We start from the raw sequence: 19573 nt of genomic DNA on the forward strand, positions 1-19573 counted from the left end.
TTGTTTGAAACTGAATGCGAGTACTCCGTAGACATAAAAACACAAGAACAAACGCACACATAATCTACACAATGGGTACAATTGTTTGCTTGTTTGTCTTGTGTTTTCGTAAACATAACTAACTAAACCTGAGCCTCCTGTGACTACTACATATACCGATACATGCAACAAAAAATCCCCGAAAAAATCAAACCGAAGAAAGTGGGCACTCGAACTCAAACTCTTGCGAGTGAGCCAAATCTCGTGCCATTATAGTTCTCTATGGTGGTCTGAGGCCAAATACATCACAATAACAATAACACTCAGTTCAAATGGCGGTGTTTACTTCACACACAACTCTGTGATAAACACATACGTCACTCCCGAGTCGTACCTAATTTGTTTACAATGGATAGGTTAATATTCAACCTTGGAATGACTGACTGCTGATCTTGCGATTGGTGATTTCAAAATGGCTACACGGGATACAGTGGTGTGGTGCTTTCTTTTGATATTTGTCAGTGCTTCAAGTGGATCGTCCAAAAAACTAGAGTGTACGAAGTTAGGGCCGTGTTCATGTCAAATGTCTGATGGGTCAGGTGTCATTGACTTGGCAACGCTTGGCAATGCAGGCTCAGAACCAACACAGGTCGACGCAAGGTCAGTACATACATTGAATGACTTGAATAGCGTTTACAGATACACTACTACAGTGCCTTTGATTCCATAACTTAGCAGAGAACTCAAGTATTTTATTTTCTTTTTAACTCAGTATTCTTCCTACGCCGTATGGAAAGTGTTGAAAAGAGTGGCAACAAGTTTAGCATGTAATCATACTGGGTGAGTGACCCAGTGTGACCTGTTAGTGTTCTATAGACTTATGCAACAAAGACTTGCAGGTTTGTTGAGAGAGTATCCACCCAAACCCTCTCTGTATTCATAATACAATGGAAAAGCCTGCACAACAAAAACCGAAACACTGCTGTACAGAAAAAAAACCCTGTCTCATTTACATTGCTTTTTCGTGTAAAACCTGCAAAGATAGATGGATCATGGTGGTCCTGTTGTTGTTGTTGTTGTTGTTGTTGTTGTTGTTGTTGTTGTTGGCGATGGTGGTGCGTGCGTGTGTGTGTGTGGGGGGGGGGGATGGTGCAAAAGTAATTGGTTGCTGGTACTAAATCTGGTCAAACACACACAGTCACGCCTTGATATATACATGTACCACTGAAATATCGAGTAAACCAAAAGTTCAACGTGCATAATTTTACAACGAATTTTCCATCTGACATTACAGAATTACATGTAACATTTTTTTCATAACATTTAGTTTAACATCTTAATTGGCGACGAGAACATGTATACATCATTGGTGATGTTTTTGTGCTTTCGGGTTAGGCATGTTATCATTGATTTTAAAATACCAATTTTTGTCCACATTTATGCTGAGTTGAACAGCAGTTTAGCCTTGTTTTCCGACGTTTACGTAAAACGAATCTGTGTACCTCATGCGTATTAAGCCAAAATAACTTATGTGGATTTTTGTCCCAATTTAATTGGTAGGTATAAAGACGTGAGGGCTAGAGACGCTTCCTCCTACTCATTCAACCCATGCTGGCCATTTGAAGAAGTGGGGTGTCATGGCGTAGCGGTACGTACTAATGAAACTAACTGGAATATTCATATGCTTTCTCTCCTGTGTTGTATATTGTTCTGTGTGTAAGCATAGACCCTCCATAGTGGGTGGAGGGTCTATGGTGTAAGTTGTTCAAGAAAAGGAAACATATACAAAAACCAATTTAAAAACCTTATACTTTCTAACTGAATGTGTCATTCATTACACGATCAAATGTTATGTGGAACGTCAGCGTACACGTAAATATAGTATTTTGTTAAAACTTGGTAGTAACTGTGCAAGGTCTATGCAAAACGTGTGTGTGTGTGTTTGTTTGTTTGTTTGTGTGTGCGCGCGCCTGTTTGAGTTTGCCACCGTGTGTTTGCCATTCTGCCTTTCACTATTGATATGTACATCCTGTGCACTTCCGTTTACAAAGTTACTATTTTCATTAAAAGACACTAATATAATATTATTGACTGTCTTACACATTTTCATCCATCTCTTCATAAAGTTATGTCAGCGTGTCCCGGACAGACGTTTTGGGTTGTTCTTTACTATTGGTCTTCACGACACAGCACAGTTTCTCCACAATGGCACACATGTTATCTTAAAATATGAAGGAAAGACAGGTACTAGTCAAGTTGTGCGGTAAGTCTACTCAAGATTAGAGAAAAAGAGAGAGAGAGAGGAGAGAGAGAGAGAGAGAGAGAGAGAGAGAGAGAGAGAGAGAGAGAGAGAGAGAGAGAGAGAGAGAGAGAGAGAGAGAGAGAGAGAGAGAGAGAGTGTGTGTGTGTGTGTGTGTGTGTGTGTGTGTGTGTGGCTACAATTCAGTGAAGCTGTAACAATAGAAAGCAAGGTGTTCAATATTGACTTCATTGTAAATTGTCCATTTGTACCGTTGGAAGGTTGTTGAACAAAAACAGTTACTGAAGATGACAGTACCTTAGATCTGATGCGCAGCGTAAACGCCCTCAGTGTAATGCGATTTTCAGTTGCGTATGGTATCAACGGATGATCCTGCAGGTGGACTAAAACAACTCATTGCCTTGTTGTGCTAGAGTGATTGATTTGTCATCACTGGTAAATAGTTCACATGAGCTACATCAACGACGAATGTCATCTTAATTCTTGTTCTTGTACACATTTTCAGGACATCGTGGATTACTCTCGTTTGCAACAAAGAAAATGAAGACACCATATTTAGTCCAATTGGTGAAGATCCATACGTCCAGCCACTGCATTATGTAAAATATTATCTTTATTTGGAAATCACAATAGAATTAACTTTATTTATTCCCAAAATTAAAAAAGAGTATATGCACCCTAAGGTTTTGCATTTTCTGTGATTGGTGTAACCATAGACCCTCCATCAACGTGGAGGGTCTATGGTGTAACTAGTTTCGATTTCAAACTTGTGGAATTTTACTTACTTGAGACTGTAAGGCATGTCTTGTCGTTTCGCCCTCATAGACACTTTCATGACAAGGTGAGAGAGGTGAGCTTATACAGCTTACAGCAGTAGCTGTACTCACTCTAAATACCAAAGGCATGCCAAGCAATAAATCGTAATAACACAATACAGAGACACAATTTCTAAAGCTTCAACTCTGTTTGAAAACACACTGTTGTATACATTATATTATATATATATATAAAATCAAATCATCAAATTAACTGTCATGATTAGTTACAAAGCACTTATCTTAATTAAGTCATTTCTACATTTCATGTTTTGATTTGTTACCAATAGCAACTAGATGTTTATCCTGAATCTGTTTATTTCTTCTCAGTATTTTGAATTCAAGACACCCTGTGCATGTGCTGGGAAGTGTCAAAAAGATGCACCGAAGGAAGAACCAGAAGTTGAGGCGAAAGTTGAAGCCAAAGAAGAAAATAAAGATGAGAGCAAAGAACTAGATAAAGTAGAAAACAATGAAGTACAGGATGATGAAGTAAAAGACGTTCAGAATGAAGATATTCACGATAAAAACAGTGATGAAAATAAACACGATGTCCAGGAAGAAAATAAAGTAGCCTTACCAGACAAAGAATACTAGAACATAAATGGATTAACAGTCTTTCTCCATGGATGATTTGGTGATTTTTTTTGTACAGGCCTTGTTTATGATCACGTGATGAAAGTTATGTTTTGAAACTAATCATGTTAATTCAGTACTTGTACCAATAAAATGTTTGGATTATACCAAAGAAGTTTTAGGTATTGAGTCAATCATGTGTAGACATACTAACTAAATAGACAGAAAGAAAACAACGTACACCACATACAATGCATACATACATACATACATACATACATACATACATACATACATACATACATACAATGTATACATACATACATACATACATACATACATACATACATACATACATACATACATACATACATACATACATACATACATACATGCATACATACATACATGCATACATACATACATACATACATACATACATACATACATACATACATACATACATACATACATACATACATACATACATACATACATACACGGTTAACGGAATCCCCTCTACACAATGGTTACACCCACCGAACCCGTGACTACTGCGCAGACAAAGCTTTGTAATCAGGTCACAGGTCTCGTGACGTTGAGACGCGTAAAGACGTGACACATGACAGCTACAACACATTCACTCACGAACTGAGGCTAGTGATGTTAATGCAGTGAAAATGTCGACAGAACGACAAGTTACGTATCAATATCCTTCCCAGTCTCCACGACACGGAGTTTTATCGATACCTCTAGATAAGAAAGGTGTATGTGAAGCCTATCTTTTGGCGATTCCACTTGGATTCCTAGGAGCACACCATTTCTATCTAAGACGACCAGGTTTTGGGCTACTTTATTTTTTCACACTGGGACTGTTCGGCTTTGGCTGGATTATTGACTGGTTTCGAATCCCTTGTCTTGTGAGAGATGCTAACAATCGAATACAATTAGAGGCTGGTCCGTCACCTTTTCCATACGTACCGAAAAAACGTCTAGACGATGCATATATTCTATCCTTTCCACTGGGTTTTCTAGGTAAGTGATCACAATACTTAAACTACGCATGCGTACTGATTTTTTGAGGTCATGCGACGGTCACACGCGCATGTATCACGTGCACGTATATGTACCTTTGTAATATAACCACGAAATTTGAACTTGAAACAACTATAAGTGTCCTTCAGATTTACAAAAAACGGAGAAGTGTTTATATATGTACATTGTCCTTTTATTCTTATGGTAAACAATATCTTGTTTTGAATTCTTACTTGTTTACACCAAATCTGATACGATGTCATGACCTTCAACACGGCTGCATGTACTGATAGCTGTGATGTCACTAACCTCGACTTCTGTATTTTTACGTACAATGTTCTATATGGACACTGACAATAACAGAGGCACCACATAGACAACAATATCTCAGTGAAAAGTGATCAATAAACATCGCTGTTTCTTTCACAGAACAGTAGCAGTAGTAGCCAAAACTCTAGGCCTGCTTACAGACGGAGTAGGTCGGGAGTCGATTCTGACAATGTCTAGCTCCTTTTCTAAGGTGTTTAGGGACCTTGTTAGAATCGAATATATCCCGTACACCGTTTGCAAGCAAGACTACCTAGAGTCAAGTCGTGTGTTGTGGATTTTGAATATCACCTCTTTCCCATGATGGGAGAAAAAGTCTCCACACGACTTGACTATATATAGGCTATGGACACATACATCTGAAAATGATTACACAGGGCGTACACCGTAATGGTCTTTAATCATTGTAATGGCTTCAATTATTTACTTTCTTACTGATACGAAACACGACCGCATGTCTGTTTCTACATTCCAACTCTGCTCGGTACCTCTATACGTTTTCCTTGATTCTGCATGTGACGTTTTCTGAGTGTGTAAAAATGCCATGTTCAATGTCATGAGTGAAACGGGAAAGTCCCCTTTGTGCTTTACATGTAAAATATCCAAGAATATGCACAAACCATGGAGGTATACCTATCAAGGTTATTAACTCAGCACACACGTGTAATATCAAAGTATCATCGCCTTCTATGATTTCTGTGCTAGTAACAATAATAATAATACGTGTTTATATTTCTGGTTGTTTTTTTACTAGGATTTCACCATTACTATTTGGAACGATATGGATGGGGAGTGGCCTACACCTTCACCTTTGGTCTTTTTGGTGTGGGATGGCTGATAGACCTCTGTCGAATGCCGTGTCTCGTTTCTTCCGTCAACGACGACATCAAACGACGCGTACAAAATGAAGGTTATATGAAACCACTGAAGTCGACCTGCGATGCTTATATTCTTGGATTACCCCTCGGGTTCCTCGGTTTCCATCACTTTTACCTAGATCGCATCGGTTTCGGACTTGTGTACCTCTTTACGTTTGGTTTGTTGGGTGTAGGCTGGGTAGTTGATGTACTGCGCATGCCGTGTCTGGTGCGAGATGTTAACCGACGAATACTCCGACCTGATCCACGAAAGAGTCTGTGTGATGCTTATGTTTTGTGGTTCCCATTCGGTATCTTTGGATTCCACCATTTCTACCTAAATAGGGGTGGTTGGGGTGCTCTGTATTTCTTCACGTTTGGCATATTTGGTATTGGGTGGTTGGTTGATTTCTGTCGACTGCCATATATCGTGAAGGAAGTAAACAAAGAAATAGTTGAGAAACAGTATTTCGTCCATGCCTCACACACAGAAGTCGACCGTAGTGTAACTGTCAGAGAGGACTACGCGTATCCAAGACAACAGCACCCGCATCCGTATCCACAGCAACCTGGACCGTACCAACAACAACCAGGTCCATACCCACAGCAATATCCCCAACACCCAGGTCCATACCCTCAACAGCCTGGTCCGTATGCTCAACAACCTGGTAACTATGGCAGTGTTGCATCCGGTTTCCAAGGTTACCAACAAGCGCCAACACAGTATCAACAACCTCATATGCCTACTCCACAAGCTCCACCACCACCGCAACCAGGCTGTGAGCAAATGCCAGCCCCTCCCCCATACACTGAATACCCTGCAGCCGGTCACAGTTCACAGGATGGCGGTGCAGCAGCAGAGTCTTCCTCAACACCGTCACAAACCTATGGTGTAAAACAAGACCTCAATGACAGACAAGGACAGGGTGACTCGTCGTCAAGGCAACCGTCGGCACCACCCTCAACTCCACCAAAGGACAGTACGTACTAACGTCCCCATACATTGTTCAAAACCAATAGTCTGACATGAATGTCTGCTTGAATTCAAAGTCATCGACATACTGATGAACGGTATGACGAGCGTTACTGCAAAGGGACCACTTATCGTTTAGTTATAAGCTTAGACGATGAGCACCGGTCACCGTTCTAGAAACTTATATTTACCGTCTAAATGATACCTTGAAATTATGCTTGCCTAATTACTAAGTACTATTTCTAGCCAGTAGTACTGCTGGTTAGTGTTTTCCTCTGTGATTTCTTACACAGGGAAACATAGTCTTGCGACCATTTATATATACTTCCAAATGGCAGGGTTCTTATTACAAACCGAATGCAACACTGGGTTGGGTTGAAATGTAATATTAATTGGTTTCGGGATTTCAAGAACACCTAAGAGTACATAAGAAAATGAAGACAATTGAGATTGTTTACTGTATTTGAAACAAACAAACAAACAAACAAACAAACAAACAAACAAACACACACACGCACACACACATACACACACACACACGCACACACACACACACACACATACACACACACACACACACACACACACAGTCTGCTGTATGTCAGATCACGGTAGTCTGAGGCTGTACGTAAATACTGCTTTACAAATATTAGGCTGTAAGGTACGCGGTGACAGGGCGCCCTCACACATGGATCAATTTCTCCGGTGAGGGCGGAGCGACACGACGTATTACAGTCTGTACAAATATGTGAACAATATAAATCAGTATAGATAATCAGTATAAATAAGAATATAAGAGACATTTTCCATAGATGTATTCTGCAGAGATATTTACATGGATTTCTATTATTAAAGATAAATGCACCGTCACGTGGGCTAAGGCATTCTATATTTACTTGTAAGGAGAAACATAACCACAGCTTGATTTTATTACATATCGAAGGTTTGGGGACAGGGTAAATTGTAAATACATACAGTGAGTCTGGATGACCGGAATTACTCCGTATTTTGTAGTCCCCCACGCAAATTCTCCAATAGGTATACGCTGAGGTGTGGGTATACTGGTGTTTCTTCACCTCTCATCTAACTGCACAGTTATTAGTGTGCTACGTGAACGCTAGCAGCAATGTAACAGTGGTGTTATTACTGGGTGGAAAGTTCCAAACCCTCTATCAGTCTCAGTTACCCAGACTCTCGTCGCTGGGGGCTCTGCCTACGAGACCTCCCCAACCGAGGTAGAGCCCCCAGACACGAGAGTCTGGGTAACCAAGACTAAGCACTCTTCTTGTACATTATATAAGAAAATCATAATATGAATAATAGATGTATAAGTATTCGTATATCACATTGTGGGGAATTTTAATGTGTCTTTCAAGTATCACGTTTTTCTGTACAGAAATGTGTTCAGTACTTTATTCATATTTACAATCTTGTGCTAGCTGCAATTAGAAGGTTTTTAAAAGAAATATTTAATTTTGTTAGGTACAGTAACTTACTCGTAATATCATAAACCCTGAACAGTATCGAAATCACCTGTGGATAAACATATTTGTGTAGATGTATACACGATAAATCAAATCAAATTGATTTTTGGATCCGCACCCACAAATCAGCACCCTCAACGGCGATCATGATTTCAATCTATTTCTGTACTGGTTATAGATAATATTGACCACTGGTTAACATGTACAATGTCTGGTATTTTAACAAGTTACAGTGAATATATTGTGATTGCTTGATCGAAAAATGATACTCCAGTTAAAACTAATGCAGTTCTAGCATGGTGACATATTCAAAACCAAGCTTTCGTTCAAGATTTAAACCTGTCACTCCATTCAACATCAACAGATAACATTGATCACAAATTAACAGATATAATGTCTTTTTATGAAATCAGAATAATTGACAAATTTTTAGTGAATATATATTTCAGGTGCTTTGATGAAAAATATATCCCAGCTGCAGCCAGTGTACGTATTTATAACAGTAGAGGCTGTTGACACGTGATTAGTATAGTATGAGCACTTAGATCTTTAATCTGAAAAACGTGACTTTTTTTACATGTACATTTAGAAACAATGAAATTATTCTACTCATTTACAATGTATGGAAGGCTGGTGATGACGTGTTTTTACTCACCAATCTTTCATGGTCCATAAAGTCTGGTGACGTAGTGGAATTGAAATAAAGACATTGTTTGTTTGTATCCTCGCCTACTTTAAATTTTTGTTATGTCTCGAAAGTGAAAAGGAAAGTGATGATGAGGAGGAGAAGGAGGGGGGGAGAGAGAGAGAGAGAGAGAGAGAGAGAGAGAGAGAGAGAGAGAGAGAGAGAGAGAGAGAGAGAGAGAGATGCGAATGTTTCACAAGCATTCGAAGCATGACTTGAAATAGTAGACTGTCGAGCCTTTTTTCCCCTACGTTTTATCTAAACTTAAGTCGTTGCGGCGCTCCGATTCGGCGCAATACTACTATAATCGCATACTGAAATCGAGGGCCGATATCAGTATGTGATTATAGTAGTATTGCGCCGGATCGGAGCGCCGCAACGACTTAAGTTTAGATAAAAAGTAGGGGAAAAAAAAGGCGCAAGCAACTGTCGACAGTCTAGTGAAATAGCTGATAATTATAAATAACTGCTAAAAGATACACTTTGAGAACACTCCACGTTGATAATGTTAGATCTTTATTGAACCTAAAAGTAATCAAAACATATGTAAATCTTTGCATAAATGTGTGATCCCCATTTCTCCGAACTGTGTACGTACTTAACAGGATTTACTTATGAATAGCGCCCGCATGCATTCGAACGACATGAAATTGTCCCCAGATGACCTTTTGGTAATCTCTGATAATGGTTTGCATGGTATTATAAGGTTTATTGAAAGCCCTTAAAAGCTTGTTGTAGCTTTTATAGTACAGAGTGCTAATTTCAGGAATTTTGCTTCACCATCGCCCCCCCCCCTCCCCTCCCCTCCCCTCTGAAAGTACGCCATTAGAGTTCAAGGACATCTGCAAATGTCAGGCAATGACAAATGATAACACAGTGATTCGTACACGTTGAATGATATTGTCTACTTTGACCTTCTAGTGTCAAGTAACAAACAAAACACATACCGTGTATTTGTTGACACCGTGTTCGAATAATTATGTTTCAACAGTGACTCAGCCATATGGGATTGTCTAATGCGCAGAATCAGAACATAGTCACAGAGGAAAGGTTATGCATTTCTACGAAGTTTAACTGGGGATTCCCCTTAAATGCAAATTGTAGAAAAGAAGTAGAAGGGCATTAAACTGAGCCGTGAATCTACACGGGGCTTGTGGTTATGTCGTTGTCAAAAAGTTTGCTACGATTGTAGTCGTTCTTTCGTCCACAACTGTCTAGGACCTGATACCATGTCTCGTTCTATATTAGTATATGGTATGCCTGATAATCTCGACGATGAGACCGCTGAAGATAAACTTAAAATTCATTTACCGAAGACGGAATCGTTTAAAAACAAGTTGGTCATATCTGCCAATCCGACGTCCATTACTGGCGAAAACGAAAGAGTATTTTTCGTAAATTTTGAGTCCCCAGTAGGTAAGAGAATGTCTGAATACTTATTTGTAAATTAAGTCAGCTTGATAGCATTGATACACATCACCAGGTTTGTCATATACATGCATTATTACAGACGCCCATCATGAAACTCCGCCCACAATGTTGCGACCATTTAATTTGACAGGGAACATGGAACGACAACATAACAGAGAAGGCTATTGTCGATCTGTGCATACAGAACTTATGGCAAAGGTTTACGACCCAGCTTTACGACTCGTAATATTTGCACTGTTTGCATGTCCGGCGAGTGGCCTGCATTGCAGATCACTTGAATACATACCATATATACCAAATACATGTATATAGGCCCGGGATATAGGCCACCCGACTACTACTGAACTTGTTAGTTACTGCTTGTGATTCCCCTTAACGTAATATTCTATAAATATATCTTCGCAACAAATCTGTGACAATCACAGCACTGCAAAATGCAATCCACAGCGAAATAAGTGAAAGTTCCCGGATGCTGATGATCGAAAGTGAAAGTGAAATATAACGATAGGTCAACGACTTTTAGTTTCATCTGAACGTTAGATTTATATATGTCACTGTTAATTTCGCTTTAAAAGTAAATGTAACGTCCAAAATGTATTTTATGTTTTTTATCTTTTCATTTTTATTCTGTCCATCACCTGTATTTAATTACTATGCTGAGCTAGTCTGTCTGGCATGGATATTGTCCACATTTGCATTCTATATACACCACCACCGCCGCCGCCGCCGCCGCCGCCGCCGCCACCACCACCACCACCACCACCACCACCACCACCACCACCACTATCACCACCACCACCACCACCACCACCACCACCACCACCACCACCACAACAACAACAACAACAACAACAATAACAATAAAAACAACAATAACAACAACCAGAATTTTCTTGACTTTTTTGGGAACAGAGTGATGAAAATAATAGCAATATTGCTATTAATTAATTATCTATTCTCCCTCTATACATTGCTTGAATTAGTCTTTTAATGATATTGTTATATATTCACATTGCCACTTTGTTAATATATATGTTTACATTGCCTCTCTATATATTCTCACTCTGTTCAGTATACATCTATGAATATGTGCATGTGTATTCATAAATTAATGCACCCCTTGTTACAGGACATTTACTATGAGTATGTAGTTTTGATTAGATAAGATATCAAGTTCAATTGTACATGTTTTAACATTGAAATCTATTATACATGGTAGACTTGGTTAATTGTACATGTTTTAACATTGAAATTTGTAACATTAAGGTCATACTAGTCACACAAAGCAGGACATGAAATATTTTTTACAATGAGAGGTCAAGCTCTTGAAACTTTACAACCAGTCTCACTAAACTTGATATCTCATCTCATCGAATCTGTATGGTCATGGTAAATCCCTCGTTATTCACGCATATAATACCAACTTTAATAATAAATAAAATAATAACAACTTTAGAACATATTGTATGTATCAAAGCCCAACAAGCAGTACCCCTCTGTATCAAAGCCCAACAAGCAGTACCCCTCTGTATCAAAGCCCACCAAACAGTACCCCTCTGTATCAAAGCCCAACAAGCAGTACCCCTCTGTATCAAAGCCCGACAAACAGTAACCCTCTGTATCAAAGCCCAACAAGCAGTACCCCTCTGTATCAAAGCCCAACAAGCAGTACCCCTCTGTATCAAAGCCCGACAAGCAGTACCCCTCTGTATCAAAGCATGACAAACAGTACCCCTCTGTATCAAAGTCCAACAAGCAGTACCCCTCTGTATCAAAGCCCAACAAGCAGTACCCCTCTGTATCAAAGCCCAACAAGCAGTACCCCTCTGTATCAAAGCCTGACAAGCAGTACCCCTCTGTATCAAAGCCCGACAAGCAGTACCCCTCTGTATCAAAGCCTGACAAGCAGTACCCCTCTGTATCAAAGCCCAACAAGCAGCACCCCTCTGTATCAAAGCCTGACAAGCAGTACCCCTCTGTATCAAAGCCCAACAAGCAGTACCCCTCTGTATCAAAGCCCAACAAGCAGTACCCCTCTGTATCAAAGCCTGACAAGCAGTACCCCTCTGTATCAAAGCCCAACAAGCAGTACCCCTCTGTATCAAAGCCCAACAAGCAGTACCCCTCTGTATCAAAGCCTGACAAGCAGTACGTATACCCTCTGTATCAAAGCCCGACAAGCAGTACCCCTCTGTATCAAAGCCCGACAAGCAGTACCCCTCTCCTTGCTGTCTATTTTTATTCTACAAATAACACAATGCCTACCTTTGGCCCTTGGAGTTGATGGGGGGGGGGGGGCGATACCCCCCCCCCCCAACCATCCCCATCAGCCATTGTGGTGGTGCTGTTCTCTCCCAAATCATTGAAGGGGAAAAGTGAAATTGAGTATCTCCAAGTGATGGCTAGAGCCCTATATCAGATTTCTCGAGAAGGCCACATCTATTTTGCCTGTAAAGAAATATCTTTATTATAAATAGATTGTTACTGTTGATACTATAATGTATTGTATCGTGCAATTGTACATCATTCTCCAGATAGAATAACCCTGCTATAAATTCTGAATGTGGACTTACCAATACAGTATTAACAAGGAACTTGCTCAGTATTTGTTCATATGATTAATCTAATCACGTGATACCAATATAATTATTGTATATTTTCAGCGGAATTCCATAATGACTTAAAGGAGACTCTAAAATCAAGACGTAAAAAGTTTAAAGTGACGATAAAACCATGTCCTGAAGAATTGGAGAAAACCTTGTTGAACAAAACTCAAATCATTGAGTCTGACGACAGTGCCCTAGTTGAAGAAGAAGGTCTATGCCAAACACCACAGGTATGTTGGTCGTTTACATGACACGCCATTGTGTAGTGTATGTATGATTTATAGATAGCTATGGACTTTGTTCGTTCTCCAAAGCTACTTTGACATCATTAGCATTGTTTTCTCACTTTGTGTCAAATAAAGACTTATTATCTTAGAGTATGTTGGGACAACAAAATATCGTCCTGGCCCCAAATCTAGATCAAAGCCTTGTGTATTGATCATAACGATCTTAAGATTTAATGATGTATTGATCGTTTTTCTACAACACATATAGTCTAAAAGGATCAGGATATTCAAACTAAACTGTCTAGTCAAAACTTGACCAGAATAATTTGTTCTACCATAGTCCTATCGAGTCTACTCCAGTCCAGTCCGGTCTAGTCCAGCAGACCAGTTCAGTCTAGTCTAGTCTAATCAAGTTTATAAGTCCATGACGAGAGTAGCATAGACCAAGGCAGTATATTAGAGGGGGCCCAGTCTAGCCTAAACTAGTGGCGTTCCGTTACACCAGATGGCAATTTCTTAAAACTAAAATGTGAACCCTGTGTATGGTAGTTACTGGTTACTTTACGTGTGCTGACTCAGTAATATGTAATATTTCACTTTCTAATATGATTTCATAGTACAGGTGTAGCAGATCAAATCATTTCCATAGAATAGTAATACACGCTTTTGAAAAAAGGAAACACCACTAAATCACCATTCCCCTGGACTAGAGAGTTTAACATATTGAATTTTTAAGTGTACATTGTGCAGTGTGGGTTGTGTGAAGAAACCAACTGTTTGGTAGAGTGAAAGAACATGGAGTTGAAATCCTAGCCTTTAAAGCTTCACACATTGTCCTTTACTAGAAAGTTATGTCTATCAATGCGTTCTAAACATACACGGATTTTGAGTCGAGGAACTTTATAAACTTCCTGTCTGGTACTGGCCGTCATAAAGCAGACTAGCTTTCATAGTCATAGCGTAATTTGCATACAAAGAAAAATGGCAATTTTATCAAAAGTAATTATCCTACAAATTAAGTTCTCATTCTAAATAAAAAATAGTTCCATAAATGACTGGAAAACCTCGTCAAAAGACAATAAAACAAATCTAAGATTAAACCGCGCCTACATTTTCACCACCGCACATAAATTTTACTGCTAGATATGCTAAAACATAAATAGTAACATTATCCATTAGTTTACATGTCTACAACCGAATTATTGTTGGTAGTCAACCACTCTTTGTTATGTGACATTTGATCTATGAACTTAGGCATACAACAATGAAATACACCTGTACTCTAGCTTAGACAGGTTAAAGTTTAAACAATGGCAATTCATCAATGAGGTTTTATTCAACAAGCTGACACAGGTAACAATAGAACAGTAATGATAAAGTTTTCAAAATACACTTCCTTACATTGAGTCACAGACTCCCTAATGAATACGCTGTATAAGTTGACATCATCTCTTTTCGATTGAGTTAATTGTCATTTTACAAAATTATTTTAACGATAACTAAGGCCTAACTATAAGAATTTAGTTTTTTATCCTACACTGAACTATTGATGTCACCCCCTAGGAAGCATGTATAACGATGTGAGTATGGATTCAGATAGAATTAATATTTCAGACTTCCTTCTTAGAAGCGATTAAAATGGAACACAATGGAAGAGAAGAGAGAAATACAAACAAACATCCGTGAAACGATTTAAAGTGTTAGTTGATAATTTCATCACTTGTTAGACTATTTCTTTTTTGATAATAGAAATTGTATTATTTTGTATTTGTATACATGAACTTAGTATATATCGACAGTGTAAATATCTTTTTGAGTATATAATCGTCATTTTATTCACCACTCATAACTGTCTGTCTGTCTATCTATCTATCTATCTATCTATCTATCTATCTATCTATCTATCTATCTATCTATCTATCTATCTATCTATCTGTCTGTCTGTCTGTCTGTCTGTCTGTCTGTCTGCCCCATATGTGCGCATACATATGTATGTATGTATGTATGTATGTATGTATGTATGTATGTATGTATGTATGTATGTATATATGTATGTGTGTGTGTGTGTGTGTCTGTCTGTCTGTCTGTCTGTCTGTCTGTCTGTCTGTCTGTCTGTTTGTCTGTCTTTGTAGATTTCTTATTTGTAAAGTAATTATTGTTTTTTAGGACGAATCTCACACTCAACCTCAATCACCAGTGATTTTTGCAGATGAAGAAGATTCCCCACCTGAAGTTGCTATGACCGAACCACAACCCAGTGTTGAAAGTCACAGCCAGACAGAACTTACTGACTCACAACCATTAGATGAGGAATGTCATGGTGAAGACCAGGCAGATAGTCAACAAACAATTGAAGTTGATGATATGGATAAGCCAAAGATAGATGATGACACTTCTATTCAAAATGAATCACCGACTTGGCAGTCTGAACCAGTGGATTGTCCACCACCACCAAACCAGCAACAACAGCAAGGTCAGACATTTTACCAAACACCGAAAGAAGATCAGCAACATCATCCACAGCAATCCGATATTGAACACTCACAACAGAGGCCTTCCAGTGACGGTGACTTTCACATAACAGAAGAGGTGAGTCATTTCCCTAGAAGTACTGATACACCTGAAACTTTACATACACAGTGTAGACAGCCAGACCAACCACAGATGATGTCATCTGAAGTCGTTGGAAACCAGGATGTATGGCTACCACGAACACAAGCACCACCACCACCCCCCTCAGACCATGCACAACAGCTTCCCCATATCAACTATCCAACAGATAAAGATGTGTCTAGAATGTCTTATCATCTAGAACAGAAAGGACAAGGCTATACACAAGGTGGAAGAGTTCAGATTGAAATCCCAGCAGAGATCTACCCAAGGGAATCCCTCGGTGAGCCATATCTCAGGGGATCCAGGGAAAACATCATCAAAATGACAACCCAGCGTGATAGATCTCCCACACCACGACATAATTTGGAAAGTCAACCTTCGAATATGCAGTCAATGACGTTACCCCTGAATTGGAAGAGGGAAAGTTTCCCTCCTCCTCCACCACCAACGAGTCAATATCAACAGCCATACCACATTGCACCACATCAGGTGAAGCATTCACCATATATTCAAACAGGACCTGAACACGTTCAACAAATAGGAGAAACACAGATGATGCAACAGACAGAACAAGCCGGAACACAAATTTCTACTGGACAGCAGAAAGGAGCCTCTGGAGAGACTGTCCTTTCTTCAGAGCAACCATATACATCACATATAGACCAACAGCAAGCACACATGCAGCCACAAACAAGAGAGAAGGGAATCCCGGCACCAGAAATCAAAGGTGCACCGAAACAAAAACCTAAGGTGCCACCTAAACCATATAAGAGCAAAGAAATAAAGAAAGATCAACAGGATACGAGGTTTTGGCCAGAATGCACAAATTACCACCACCACCAGCAGCAGCAGCAGCAGCAGCAACAACAACAACAACAACAACAACAACAACAACAACAACAACAACAACAACAACAACAACAACAACAACAACAACAACAACAACAACAACAACAACAACAACAACATCAACCATATGTTCCAAATGAGCGTCAACCAATAGATGCTGATCCGTTGCCACAACCCAATCAGTCAACTTACAAGCCAGGAAGAATGCCACCACATGTGTTTCAGGGTCAGAAACAGCATAAAGAACCTGAGCCTCAGTATTCAGGAACAGGTCCATTCTGGAGGAATCCTTGGATGCACCAACAGTATTTGCTCTATGCACATAGCGGAGACCAGAATATGGCTTCTTTGCCAAACTGGCCACCACCTGGTTATGCATTACCCCAGTTTGCTCAATCACAGAGAGGGTTGTACATAGAACCACACAGTGCAGCAAGCCAACGACACAGTGTACATGGAGAACCATCAATGTATCAACACAGAGGGCATCATGGTCCTGAAGATGTATTCATGGAAAATGTAGATCAGAAAGACCAAGGACATAACTTACAAAATCAACCTAGCAGATTGCCTCGTGATCAGTATCAGGACTCCAAGAGAGTTTCAGAAGATAATGTTCAAACACCTGACCCAGTGTCACCAAAGGCAATTAAATTAGAACAAAAGAAAAGAAAAGATTCTTGTAAGGATGAAACAGGTAGGTTCTAAATAATATATTATATGTATGTATTTGCTTTCATAAATTAATAATGTCAATAAAGTTATAGAAATATTCCATTTCTACATCTTTGTATGATTGAAAATTGTTCATATTTTAAAATTACTAAAACAAATGACACTTTCCCCAACTATGTTTTGTAAGGTTAGAAGGGTATGATGATTTTTAGTCTCAACGTTCTTTCAGATGTCCCCATCAGTACAATCAAGGCCACTGGTTTCAAACGAAGCACTAGTCGAGAAACCCTTGAATTATATTTTGAAAATCGACGCCGTTCAAGTGGAGGTGAAATTACGAACTGCTACATCAAAGTTGATAACACATTTATAGCTACGTTTGAAGACCCTGAAGGTAAGTTTGTGATCAGTTGTATAATGTACAATGTCCCTTGCATAGCACTGTATAAATTGCATTGTTTTGCCATTTTACGAGAGAAATGCATACTTCAGACCATTTCTACAATTGTTCATTAGTCGTTATCTCTCAAGAAAAATGTACAGTTATACATATCGTACAATATGGATATACATACAGGTATTGTAGTTTGCTTACTGTAGTTCACAGTGAAAGTTCAGTAGTTAGACTGATATGAGTTTCATTCTGTTTTATCCGAAGATGCTCAGCGTGTACTTAGTCAGCAATTACACATTGTTGAGGATGCCACACTAAATGTCACCGCAGCTGTAATCCCCTCTATTGATGAAAGGATGTTTGTGTTGGAAGGATTATCTGATACCACTAGTCGAGAAGATCTAACTCTTTATCTGGAGGTTTGTACAGGTATCGACGAAACACCAGAATTTCTGTTCGGAACAAAACAAGGCTCAGTATTGGTGAAGTATTCTGAACGGCTGACAGGTAAATAATCAACATATATTTTTCTAAATTCTTTGTTGAATATAGCAGTTTATTAATAGAGTAGTTTGCTTTAAATACCCTTACATAAAATGGAGAAAAATAGGACATCCAATAAATATCTTTGTCAAGTTGCTATATATTTTTACGTGAACAGATTTTGACAGAATTGCAAAAAGGGTAGACCAGAGGAAATTGAAGGGGGTGCAGTTGACTGCAGTGCAAACAGAGGCGACCAACAGTATTCTGGTGAACGGTATTCCTCCGGACACGACTGAAGAAACAATAGGACTGTATTTTGAGAGCAAAAGGAGGAGTGGAGGAGATGAAGTAGACAATGTACAGTATGATGATGACACGACATTTGCAGTGGTGACCTTCAAGGATCACAGAGGTGAGCTATGAACTTCTTTTGAGTAACTACTGCTACAGGTTTAGTCCAACTATATACTCATGACGCCATCAGGTCTAGACTAAAGAGAGAAAATACAGAAAATTATTTAATATAGAAACAAAGGTAGGTAGACAACGAGTTTCATTATCAACCACACCTTAGCAATGCAGCAGAGAAGAAGACAATACTGGAAAACCCCCTGAGAAGGTTCTAGTCAACCACTGCTTGAACAATATATATATAATTGAAAGAAAATGCCTCTGCATAGTATTAAGTTAACACAAAAAATTATGAGGAAGGCATAAAATCTTAATTTCAAATACATTTCTTCCCTTTTTCCTCCATATTTTAGTTGTTGAATCGGTATTGAAAAGAAAGCCCCATACTGTAATGAACAAGGTGATTGAAGTCCTACCCTACTACGAATGTATCGGACATGTGATCAGTACAGAGGAACAGCTACTTTCCATTCCTGACCCTGTAAGCATTGATGTTGATCCACAGATTTCAGCATTCATCCAAAACAAACAACAACACGTGCAAGAAATGAAGAAACAAATTTCACAGATCCATGGTGAGTTAGTGTTTGTAGCAGATGATGCCAGTGACAAAATCATGGTTAAACCAACTTTCACAAGAAAGACGCCCAAAGCACATGAATTAGTGAAAACCTGGTCAGTAGATGTCAAGAGCTTTGTGGGATACTGTTTGGCACAATTCAAATGCGTTTCCATACCAGTGTCCAGGGATATATGGGAGCAGGTTAAAGGTCAAGTACAAGATATGTCAATGGGGGACTTGTCGCCAGATCTAAATGACCAATCACTGATGATCACATTTGTTGGTAAAGATGATGACGTAGATAACCTAAAGACGGCAATAGAAATCA

At 39.1% G+C, this 19573-nt stretch overlaps 3 protein-coding genes across 3 annotated transcripts in view; all 3 read left to right on the forward strand.

Moving 5' to 3' along the window:
- Positions 1-446: 446 nt before the first annotated feature.
- LOC144450895 (uncharacterized) lies at positions 447-3767 on the forward strand. Its single transcript, XM_078141643.1, has 5 exons — positions 447-639; positions 1540-1627; positions 2106-2242; positions 2745-2838; positions 3385-3767. Exons 1-5 carry the CDS (start codon positions 452-454, stop codon positions 3649-3651), a joined length of 774 nt encoding a protein of 257 aa, XP_077997769.1. The 5' UTR covers positions 447-451; the 3' UTR covers positions 3652-3767.
- Positions 3768-4242: 475 nt separating this feature from the next.
- Positions 4243-7321, forward strand: LOC144450821 (uncharacterized). Its single transcript, XM_078141558.1, has 2 exons — positions 4243-4665; positions 5747-7321. Exons 1-2 carry the CDS (start codon positions 4311-4313, stop codon positions 6838-6840), a joined length of 1449 nt encoding a protein of 482 aa, XP_077997684.1. The 5' UTR covers positions 4243-4310; the 3' UTR covers positions 6841-7321.
- A 9575-nt stretch (positions 7322-16896) lies between these two features.
- The window catches only part of LOC144450416 (protein mono-ADP-ribosyltransferase PARP14-like), a 15720-nt gene continuing 13043 nt past the window's right edge, over positions 16897-19573 (forward strand). Inside the window, exons 1-5 of the mRNA XM_078141013.1 lie at positions 16897-17414; positions 17622-17786; positions 18051-18293; positions 18448-18684; positions 19037-19573. The exon at positions 19037-19573 is cut by the window's right edge and continues 1050 nt beyond it. Coding sequence (XP_077997139.1) covers positions 16922-17414; positions 17622-17786; positions 18051-18293; positions 18448-18684; positions 19037-19573 — 1675 coding nt within the window. The 5' untranslated portion in view covers positions 16897-16921. The remainder of the gene's footprint in view (positions 17415-17621; positions 17787-18050; positions 18294-18447; positions 18685-19036) is intronic.

This window comes from Glandiceps talaboti, chromosome 20 (genome assembly GCF_964340395.1).
Source record: "Glandiceps talaboti chromosome 20, keGlaTala1.1, whole genome shotgun sequence".
NCBI lineage: Eukaryota > Metazoa > Hemichordata > Enteropneusta > Spengelidae > Glandiceps > Glandiceps talaboti.